At 29.8% G+C, this 12,334-nt stretch overlaps 2 protein-coding genes across 2 annotated transcripts; both read right to left on the reverse strand.

Annotated features, from left to right (window-relative positions):
- Positions 1 to 4,030: 4,030 nt before the first annotated feature.
- Positions 4,031 to 5,748, reverse strand: LOC126686865 (UDP-glycosyltransferase 71K3-like). Its single transcript, XM_050381139.2, has one exon. It carries the CDS (start codon positions 5,673 to 5,675, stop codon positions 4,233 to 4,235), a length of 1,443 nt encoding a protein of 480 aa, XP_050237096.1. The 5' UTR covers positions 5,676 to 5,748; the 3' UTR covers positions 4,031 to 4,232.
- A 5,472-nt stretch (positions 5,749 to 11,220) lies between these two features.
- LOC126686514 (pleckstrin homology domain-containing protein 1) lies at positions 11,221 to 11,890 on the reverse strand. The gene has a single exon (XM_050380584.2). The coding sequence runs from the start codon at positions 11,804 to 11,806 to the stop codon at positions 11,378 to 11,380; it is 429 nt and encodes a 142-aa protein (XP_050236541.1). The 5' UTR covers positions 11,807 to 11,890; the 3' UTR covers positions 11,221 to 11,377.
- Between the last annotated feature and the right edge of the window lie 444 nt (positions 11,891 to 12,334).

Here is a 12,334-nt window from a genome sequence, read left to right on the forward strand (position 1 = left end):
CTCTAATTTTAAAACAAATTGCAATAGGCATTCAAAATTATGATTTGACCTTTAATTTTTTTTTTAAATATCAAATTGAATTTTTGAAATTATAAATAGATTGCAAATTTTGAAAATGTCCAATTAAGTATAAATTAAATTAATTTTAGAAGATCATTTACTCTACGTTGGACAAGTTCTTTTCGACTTTTATCATTGAACATCGGCACCGATGATTGAAAAATCAAAGTGAACCGGCCAATTGAATAATTGAATTGGGAACCGATCAACTATCCGATGATTCATCTTAAAACCCAAAAAAATTAATATGGTTGAACTTGAACCGGCTGCTGAATTAGTTAGACCCTACCCCGATGTTTAATATGTACTGTATTATTTTAGGTCTAATTTACTTAATCGGTTGAATCGACTGCTAAATCAGTTAGACCCTAACCCCATGTTTAATATGTATTATTTTAGGTCTAATTTACATAATCAGTTGAACTAGTAATTGAACCAATTAAACCTTTTGAACCAAAAATCTGTGCCTCCCTTATTAGGCCACCAATTTCAATTTTTAAAATTCTGATCGGCACATCTTAAAGAAAAATCAGCATCCAAAGTTTTAGTGATTATACTATGTCTCAAAATACAAAAACGGCAAATTAAATAAATTTATATTCATGTAAATTAAAAAAAAATCATCAACAAACTTATGTATAAAATCAATTATACTCCACTCGTCCTTGAAAAAATAGGCAAAACTTAATTTATTTTTAAGTATTTAAAAATAGTAATTAAATTAATTATTTTTTATTAACTTTTTATTATACTTTTGATTTAATTATCTCTTTTTTTTACCAAAGGAAGATAAATAGATAGATAAAATAGTGGTCTCGCTTGGTTCGTTTTATAGCAATTCATGGAAAGTAACTTCCCGGAAAGTGTAATTCCTGGAAAGTTAACTTCCCAGGAAGTTTGATAAATGTTACTTGTTTCAATTTTTATTTTTCGGGAAGTACAAAATTAATTTTAATATGATATACTATATTTTTAAATAAAAGACATAAATATTCTTTGATAATTTTTATATTGTTAAACAAATAATTTTAATTTAAAAATCGAGCAATAAATAATTTAATTTTTGCTTATTATCTCTTATTTTACGATTCAAGTACTATTTAGGAGAGTTTTTAAATATTAAAATTTATCAATTATATTTTTTTATTTGACTTTTACATAATATAAAATATTTAAAAAAAATATTTACTTATTATAAATAACAATTATAAAATAATATAAATATATTTTTTGAAATAAATAAAAATATTTATATGAATTTTAAAAGAAAAAAAGAAAAGAATTAAGGTTAAATTAGAAAAAACTAACAAAAGTATTAGAGAAGTTCTACTTTCTTGGGTTTTGCTAGGGAAGTTACTTCTCTAGTCAAAGGGAAGTCAAACATCCAACTTTCCGGGAAGTAAAATGTAAAAATTGAACCAAGTAAAAAAAAATTGCTACTTTCCGAGAAATACAACTTCCCTATTTACCCCCAACCAAGCAAGGCCTAAGAAAGACTCCAAAAAATTATAGAAATTGAGCCATAGCTTAATTATCTAGATATTGCAACTATTATTAATTATTTATTTTGAAATATTAATTGCTTCTTGAGATTAAGAAATAATTTTTAAAAAATCATTTTATTATTAATTTTTATGTTGAAAAAAGCGATAACTGACGATGATAATAATAAAAAAAATATTGCATGTAACTGTTGCACCATGTCATTTGTGCAACAAACCAATGGTACGTTAGACAGTAAAAAGAATAATAAAAAAAATTAAATAATAATTAAAAGATTTTTTATCGAAAATGTTTATTGGCTTGTTGTAAATATGACATGGCAAAACCAATGCATGGGATAACACTCCAAAACAATAGTTTGTTTTTCCCTTTCACACAGTCTAAGAAACACGATTAATGTTCTAATTTTTCACAATTTTATATTCATTTTTTTTATCATACTCTTGTTAAATGTTACTTCATCCGGTATATAATGTTTGTTGCATTTGCCTTTGACATAAGAATTAAAAAGTAATTTTATGTCTCAATTTATAAGCATTTTTATCAAGTTAACGCTATTTTAAACTTGTTCACATTTATGAGTATTTTTATTTATGTTTTTGTATTTTTTTAATAAATAATAGGGGGTAATTTTGTAAAATAGCAATTAATGCTCTCTTAATATTTTAAAGTGGCAAATATTATGGACCAACAAAATTTTTCAAATGTGACAAATATTATGAATCGGAGAGAATATGATTAATTTACTTTTTAGCATAATAGCATTAGGTGGCGTTTGATAAAACTGAAAATTAAGTACTGAAAATTAAGTGCTGAATTTTAAGTGCTGAAAATAATAATTGCTGATTTTTTTAAGTGTTGAATTAAATAAGTCTGTTTGATAACTGCAAGTCTGTAACTACTGAATATTATTGAAATTATTATATTTATATATAAATTTTAAAGATTGACTATTTTAAAAATAAATTACTAAATACAAATAATTTTTGAAATATAAATAAAAATATTTAAAAAGTATTATGAATAGTACACATATTACAAATAAAAATCATAAATTTTAGTTGCTTATATTGATAATTAGTTTTTAAAGATATAATGATTCTCCCCTTTAACTTGAAAATCGGTCCATAAATAAAATACCTTTTAAAACTCTAAAAAACCATTTAAATCTGATAATCATTGTTGTGTGTTACAAACGGAAGTCTAAATAAAATTTTAAAAGCGGATATATTAAATAATGACATATAGACTATAAAAATAAAATAAAAATGGAGAATAAATTATTCATGATGAAAAATATAGTAATTTGTAATTTTAAGTGCTAATTTAAGTATAATTAGTGATAATAAAAAAAATGAGATAAAATATTTTTATTCATGACTAATAATTGAAAATAATAAAAATATAAAGTTTATTGAATGATAAAATTTATATTTAATAATTTAATGTTTTCAGTAAAAAAAATAAGTCAAAATTTTTGACTTATTATTTTAAGTGGTTTTTGACTTAACTGAATAAATTAAGTTGAACTTTTTTGAGTTATCAAACCAACTTAAAACAATTAAGTGCTTAATATATTAATTTAAATAATAAATTGGATTTTTTTTTATTTAGTTGTCTATCTAATCAAAATTGTACATGTTGAAATAGTGGATGTTTTGTCATAAATTATAAAAATAATTACAAATATAATCATATTAGTTAATAAACATTGTAAATTGATCATATAGTCATTTGTTAACAAGTGATACATTTGGAAGATATAGCTACTAACTAGAGATAAATATATTTTACTAAATGGACAACTAAAAAAAAGAAGGGAATAAATTTTAAATAAGAACAATATAAAAAGTTAATACTTTAAATTATAATTTACTATTAGAAATATAAACAATTATTTGAGACAAAAAAAAAATTATCGTTATGTGATTGAGAGAATATAAAATTGCATCCATCAAGATCATAGTGTAAATTACCAAAATAGAGATGTAGATCCAAAAATAAATAAACAAATAAAAGAGACATGTGATAGTGTGCCTAATAATTGACTAGCAAAAACAAAATGCATATTTATTGGTGATTAGATAATCTGCCTGAGCACGTTGCACACTCTCAGAGGCCGAATGCCAACTGGACTTTTCATAAAGACAACGAAGAAGATCAGATGTGATACTGCTTCCTTCAAGCCCAGATAAGGATACAACAAAACTTATAATTGTATACAAACTTTAACTAATATTGTACTATACTTTTTGAATTTTATTTTAACTTGGTTCAAAATGTGACTGAATGTTCCAAATATCATATATACACGAATACATTTGATGGGGATTTTTACCGTTGAACCGAAGGACATGCAGTTAATTGTTTGATAAGGTGATTGAATGGGGAGAGTTCAGTTCATTCAGGGTCTTAAAATCAAAGACAGTGCCATCTATAATGCAGGAACACTCTCATCCACAATCTATAACATAAACCAACATACTGTTCGATTATTTCACCTTAAACCATGACACAACAACAACAACCTTAAAAGGAGCAAATCGATTGGTCTGTTATTCGACAACACCAATAACAAAAACAGCAAATAGCAAACGTGAACGCTAAATATGGAATGTCACCAATTGATACTACGTGATATGCCAAACTTAATTACCTTAGAATTCAATTTAGTCGCTCCAGCTGCTGCCCAGTAACTCCGTCATGAATTCGGAGATTGAATTGTATGAAGATCCCCCTTCCTTGAGAGCATTTCTAGAAATTTCTGACAGGCTTTTCACCTTCTTTCTCACCTCATTATCAGGTTCCATTACAGATGTCAAAGCTGTTTTCACCTCATCAGCTGTTATAAGATCAAGCTTAGGCGAGAAATCCATTCTCAGATTCACTGCTATCCCCAGTTCTTTCACCAGCACGAATGCATTAAGCTGCTGCTCTGCGTATATAGGCAGTGTCACAATGGGCACTCCATACCACAAGCTCTCCAAGATTGAGTTCCATCCGCAATGAGATACGAAGGCTCCTACTGCCTTGTGGGCAAGCACCTCAACCTGAGGCGACCATCCGCACACCACTCCCCTTCCTTCCACTCTTTCTAAGAATCCTTCCGGCAACATCTCCTCTACGCTCTTGAACTGAGGCTCCTCGAGTTTGACAGGAGGAAGACGCAACGACCACAAGAATTTCTGCCCACTTTGCTCGAGCCCAGTGGCCAATTCTTTCACCTGAGTTGCACTCAGAGATCCAGAACTTCCGAAACAGAGGAAAATGACAGAAGATTCAGCCTGCTCATCAAGCCAATTGGTTACCTTCTGCCATCGACCCTGTTGCATGTCTGGATGAGGCTGACTCTTCAGGTGCAGCACGGGTCCGACAGGGTGAATCTTAGGGGTGTGGTGACTGTTAAGATAGTCAACCGCATGAGACTCCAGCTCATAAATCGTGTTAGCTAAAATACCTTTGGCATCCTTGAATCTTTGACCAACGTTAAGATAAGAATGATAGCCGCCGTCTTTATTAAAAACGGCATCAGGCAAGCATTTAGTAGGCATAGGATTGGCGATGCCCGGAAGTGGGGTAGCAGGATCCGATAAGCTAAACTCGGAGCCAATCTGTTGATGGCGAGTAGGCATATGAAACATAAGACTCAAAAAAGGCGTACCAGTTGGGGAGTAAACATAAGAAGGGAGACCAAACTCAGTTCCAATATCAATCAAAGAATCACAAAACATATCAAGAACTACACCGACAATAGGAACGGAATCAGGGGCAGATCGGGAAGAAATCATGTCAGAAACAATAGTTCTGACATGGGGCTTGTAGCATTCAATAACAGCGTTATAGTAACCAGGGACAGATTTTTTAAAAACTTCTAAGGTGGGCATACCTTCAATGTTGTCAGGAAGATCAACAAGCTGCATATTTGGTTCAGAAGCAGTGAGTGACTTGGCGTAGGGATCAACAAAAGGAGTGGTCGGAAACTTCATGACAACGATGCTGACGAACAATTGACTGTTGCTGCGTTCGATTAAGCTCCTTGCGAATTCAATGGTGGACACGACGTGGCCAACTCCGGGCATGGAGAAGAAGATTAACTCTGCGGCTTTCTTCATGTTTGCTTTGCAACTACTTTGCTCTGACTTTGAAGATTTAGTTTGAAGTGAAGTGTTTTGTTATGCTTGGGTTGGGTTGGGACACTCGCTTTAAATAAGGGGAGAGCATCCCATTCTCTTGCTGGAACTATTGTCGACCGTCCGATGAACTGAGACCGCATCTTGTTCGCTGATGTATAAAATTATTGCTTGGGCCTACCACTTAGAGTCCAAACATATAGGAAAATATTAAAAAATGAAAAGGAAAGAGTCTCTGGAAATGCAAAGAAAATGTGAAGTTGTTAAAAGGATTGGTCTAATACAGAATGAAAATGAGTTAAATTAGTATAATAACCCATATTTCTATATTTATACAAAATAAGAAGACGCTTACCATATAAGTTATTTGGTACCTTTTAATATTATTTTGTTTGCAACATGTTTTGGTTTTCCTGTTACTATATTAGATTAGATGTGGCCGGCGGTGATTTACTTTGATTTTCTTATTAACAAACTAATCTCTTATGAGTGATTGACATATCTGGCTCCACCTATTGCCACCACACGCACTCCAACAGAAGCGTAACTCAAATTTTATCTTTTCCCCATTATGACTAACTTTTAGTTTAGTTACCAATGTGCTTTAGTTCAAATGGTATACGCGCTGAGCAGCAAACTGCAAAATTATGAGTTCGATTTCTCCTCCCTTCTCGAATTGTCAAAAAAAAAAACTTTCAGTTTAACTTTTCTTTTCTCATGTTAACTTACATTATATACTCCCTCCATTTTTTTTAGTTGTCCATTTAGCAAAAATTGTTTTACATATTAAAAAGTGGGATTTTTGTCTTAAATTTTAGAAATAAATACTCCCATATAATCCTATTATGTAATAAATATTTTTGTAAATTAAATCGTAAAATCATCTATTAGAAAAGAGATAAATTTGAAAGATAACAGCAAATGTTATCTTAAATTCATAAAAAGACAACTATTGATATAAAAATACATTTATCTAAAGTGACAATTAAAAAAAATGGAGGGAGTAACTAACTTCATTTTATTTTATTGTTAATTCTTACTTATTTAACACTAATTAATGATATATTAACATAACCAAAACCAATGACTTAAAGCTCAAATAATATAAGAACTGGTCATCAAACTGTAAGGTCGTGGATTAAAAAAAACATAACCAAATATTTTAAAGGGATAATGTTATAAAGATTCATAAACTATATATGTTTTTTCAATTTAGTCACAAATCTTAAAATGTTTTAATTATATGCCGGAAGTTTAATTTAATACATGAGGTCATAATTTGATGACGTGACTGCTAAAAAAGATGTCCAATTCAGAAAAATCACACTAATAAATGAGATGCCACGTAAGCATATGCATTGAATTGAGAAAAAATAAAACTTCTTGCATGCAATTGAGATGTTTTAAAGTTCGTGATTAAATTAAGAAAACATCTATTATAAATTGGAACACACTTCACGTAAATTAGGACATATTTCACGTAAATTGAGTCACATTTTACATAAATTGGGGCACATTTCACGTAAATTTAATTTTTTTTCTAATTTATTACCCAAAGATTTAAATTTTTTTATTGAATGCTTGCTCTCTATAAAAAATCATTAGAATGAGCTAATTTTTAATATTCCCGCTATTTTTCACGATCGGATTGAAATACGAAATATCCATTAAAAATATTTTTACAAGAATATCTAAATTATATATTACAAATAAATTTTATTGACATTATATGTAAGATTTTAATTTTATGGGAATAGTAACATTATAATTTATGATGAGATTTTATTTAAAATTTTAATTTTATGTTATGATAAACTTATTTAAATTTTCGTATTATTAAAAATAAATACAAGAATATATATAAATCTTGTATGAAAAATGAGTGAGCTATTTAGATAATTTACCTATACAAAACCTATTAAACAAGTCAATAAGTTGTTTTAAAAAAACATTAGCCATTTCATTGAGTTAAAAAACAAAATATGTTACTTTGTTTAAAAACAAAGTAATTGTAGCAAAAGTCTATATGGAATAACCTATAGCTTATATGAACATCAAAACAAAGTGAAAAAGACTGACAAAAAGAATACGAGGAAGAAAAACGTAAAAAGAATGAAAATTTAATAAGAGAGGAAATATTGATAAGTAAAAAAAGAATTAATCAAAAGAAGATTATTCATTTAAATTTGTGGATTTTATTTACAATTTCACATATTTTAGTAGAATTTTACAATCCCTCAAATTACAGCTAAACTCAATTTCATGATTTTAATGTTTAAATTGTATCGATCCATTTATTGGTTTCAAGCATAAATTTTTAAAATTGTAAATAAACTTCATAAAATTATAAAGAATATATTTGTTCCAAAGGGGCACTTTGCAATATCATTTGTGCCACAAAATACGAAGAAGCATGTGAAAACTTTTGAAACAAAATCCCCTCAGTGGAGGAATCGACTCTCTTTGAAGGCGGCGAAAAGCAAGAGATACCACTACAAGCTCAGTATACACGAGTGACAAAAATAAGTACTAGAAAACAAATTAATCATAAAATAAACTATAAATTTTAGTTTATTTTAGAATTACAGGGGTATTTGGTTCAGTTTTTTGTGTGGAGTTTTTAACTTTTGCTTTTTAAAAAGCTCCAACAAAGTGTTTGGTGAGAATTTTTTCAAAGCATTTTAGAGCTTTTTGAACCTCCAACAGCTGTTGTTTGAAAAACTCCATTTTAAAACTTTTTGCCAACAGCTGATAGCTATTTCATTATTTAGGCAAAATTACCCTTATTAAAATATATTCTTTTTTTAATATATAAAATTATTTAAATTATTTTTAAATACTCTAATCATTTATAAATTATATAAAATTATTTTATTTTTATTTTAATAATTTTTTGAAAAATTTATTATAAATTTATCAAAAACATATTTAAATAAATTTAAACTAAATATTGCTTTTTATAAAAATAATTATTTATATTTTTATTAATTAATATATAATATTAATATATTCATAATTTAATAAATAAAAACAAAAATTATATCCTTTACGGTCATTTTATATATAAACAGTTACAACTAATTAAATTTCACCAAACACTTATGGTCTATCAGCTATCAGCTACCAGCCAACAACTATCAGCTACCAGCCAACAACTAACAGCTATTAACCACCAACTATAAGAAACAGCTGAACCAAACAAGCCCTACAATACGAATTTTAGGTTTTTGTATTTTACAATTCAAGATACCGGATAAAATTTTTGGTAAATAAAAATAATGACGTGTAAACTAGAACAATGTGTATTATGGTGTTACATAAAAGTTGAGCTGTATGATGGACAAAAATGTTAAAGTTGAGGAACATAAACGGCTTAATACATAGTTTGACCCTTGAACTTGTACCCTTTTACCCATCTAACCCCCAAACTTAACGTCTCACCTATCGAACCCCTGAACTTGTTAAATAACCCGATTTGACCCCCGAACTTGATAAATACATAAACATTGAACCCCTCCGTACACAATTTCTTCTAGAATGTTTCAAGTGACAGGTGGATACGAAGGGTTCAATATTTACATATTTATCAAGTTCAGGGGTCAAATCGGATTATTTAACAAGTTTAGAGGTTCGATAGGTGAGACGTTTAGTTTAGAGGTTAGATGGGTAAAAGGGTACAAGTTCAGGGGTCAAACTATGTATTAAGCCGAACATAAACACTAACACAAACACGTAGTTAGCCTTTAATAAAAGAAAGAAGCTCGAAAAGTGTGCACTGCGTGTGAAGCGAATAAAAAATAAAAAGATTGACCAAATTCATCTCCAGCATCAATAATCTGAGCAGTTTTCACATGGGGCTATAGCTTTTAATAACAGTACAAATATCAGATCCACTTGATTTGAGGGAGTGATCTGCTTTGGTGTATGTATGGTTCAACAAGTGCAAGAATTCACTCTCTCAAAATAATCCTAATGCCTGCATTTTTCTTTTGCAATGAAGAACATGATACAGTAAGTGAAAGCTGTTGCAGTGAAGGTCACTAGCCTAGAATCGCTCCAACTTTATAGCATTGTGTAAAGCCTCAAGAAAAATTAGGCATCCGAATCTCCTCAAGAAAGTTATACATATGCCAAAGACGGCATGGCTAGAGCAAGCATCTCAAATTGTACATCCTTTACTACACAGAGAAATCTATCACTTTTGAATGACAATGCGAGTTGAATGCTCTCTTGAATACTGGATTAACATAAATGACGCATTAAGGATATTGTGCTCGTCAGCAGGGATGAACTTATTGGGACTTAGATTTGTGCAACAAAAGAGGGACTCCCATGCATCAACTATAAAGGAAAATGTAGTCTAAAACTGTTCCTTCCTAGTTTTATCCAAGTAATATGCAATTCAGCTAGAAAATGAAGATGATGCTCAACCACCTCTGTTTTAAAACTTTTCCAATGAGAAGAAAAGTTTTTTTCCTAATTAACCAACCAAGCTAAATTTCTCCATATGAATGCTAAATCACAAAATTAATTGCAAATTAATAGACATTGTTCTAATCAAATGAAGTGCATGAATTCAATCAAATTATTAAATTCTTGCAAAACAATGTCTTAATTTGCATGATTTACTTTCTTTCAAAATGCACCTTTCTTTTTCCAATTTGAAAGAATCAATTTTAACGATTATGACATTCCTGAATATGATAATTCACCAAAGTTGAATTGACTTCTTCCATTTTGTATACTCCCCAAAACACAACAATACATCACATAAAAGATAACAATCTAATCTAAAAAGGAAAATATTTAAAAAATATCAAAGAAGCATCACCAGAACCTCGAACAGAAACCATGATTGACGAAATAAGATTCCAATTATAGATGATGCAACCAATACAGAACTCTGAGCCACTTCTTTAATAGCAGGAGATGGGTGGTCAGTTGAATCATAACTCATAAATGATATGTTAAAGCTGTGATGCTTATTCTGCTGAACCATGTGTTAAGGATGTCGTACTAAGAGTCTAAGACTTTTCCAATCTCCATTGTATTTCATTAAGATGAAATTTAGCTAGAATTTTTTTAAATACCGTATGATTCCACAGAAAGCTTAATACTAAGCTCTTTGAGGAGCAACACTACCAACTTATGCCTCCTACTAAGCTTCACTTGAGACATTCTGTATCACTTGAAAAGCTAAATTGTTTTCACCATTCTACCTAAATTGTCCACCTCCAGTAAACAATCCTAAAAACGAAATCAAAGAACCCTACTTCTTTTCTACCAACTTAGTGATAAGATTACCTTTCTTTGTCTACATAGATAATGATCCCTAAAGAAAAGATATAATCTTTCAATTCTTTATATATGAACACTGATTCAAGTAAAAAGAACTTAAAAGAAGTCAATCCAATTCTCTCAAATAAAATCAATTTTACCATAGTTGCAACACTTCAAAATGCACTAAAATTAGAACTCAATTGAATTGAGTTCTTGACAATGATCACCACAAGATGATAAAAGCAAATACCCAGAGAAAAGCCACATATAAAATTCAACAAGAAACCCAGAAAAAAGAAAAGAAAATAGATCCATAATTACATAAAAGCATAAGAAGTATCTCATACTGAAAAACATCAACACTCAGCTTATAACAATTTTTATACAGAAAAAGTTGCAAGAAATCATTTGCTATCATAATCAACGACTTCAGAATCAGTGACAGACCTGGAGTGTTGAACAATAGACCTACCAATGGAATTGATCCACTCCTCCTTCTCCTTCTCGGAATCTGCTATGAAATACATCGTTTCTTGATTGGTCGACAGCTCAAAAGCAAAGGGTTTATTAAGCACGTCTTCAGCTCCCTTCACTGTCAAACACTTACCCACCGGAACAACCCCGCGTGGCACTGAGTAACGGTTGACGTGATTGTCCTTGAACCACAGCAGCTTCCCTTGCTTTAATACAAACCACCGCCGTCTCCACGTCTTTATATAGTCTCCTTGCTTTGTCAGGTAACCCGCACGCTCTGGATTCGACCAGAATTCGATGTTCTTGTAGTCTTCCGCCTTCGGATCTTGACCCGTCCATGATCTCAAGAATGACTCCATTCTTTTTCTCTGATTGGAGAAACCCAAAACAGACAGGTACTGATGAGAGAGAGAGAGAAGGGGGTTTCCCGGCTGCTTTTTATTCGCTAGTTCCGTTTGTTTTCTGTTTTCTTGATAAAAAACGGTGCCGTATCAGCAGCTTAGGAGACTCATAAATCCTAATCACTATACAACCTAATTTAACTGTACTTAGGCCATCTCCAACAGGGTGTGCAAGTCCTCTCCAATAGTACTCTATATCCAACTCTATTATAGTGTACTTTAAAAATGTTCGATTTAATTATAATATAGTCCAAATTAAGAATGTTCGATTTAATCGGAAATTTAAATATATAACATTAAGTAATTTTTTTGTATTAATTAATTGAACACTTTATAAATAAAGTGTATTTAATGTTTTTTATTATTTAATTAATATTTTTAAAATTAGCAAACATAATTAAAAATACATATATAAACATATTTAGTAAATATATTATTAAAATTAATAAAATATTTTACTATAAATAAATATATAAATATATTTTG

The sequence above is a fragment of the Mercurialis annua genome, linkage group LG6, assembly GCF_937616625.2.
Source record: "Mercurialis annua linkage group LG6, ddMerAnnu1.2, whole genome shotgun sequence".
Classification (NCBI taxonomy): Eukaryota; Viridiplantae; Streptophyta; class Magnoliopsida; order Malpighiales; family Euphorbiaceae; genus Mercurialis; species Mercurialis annua.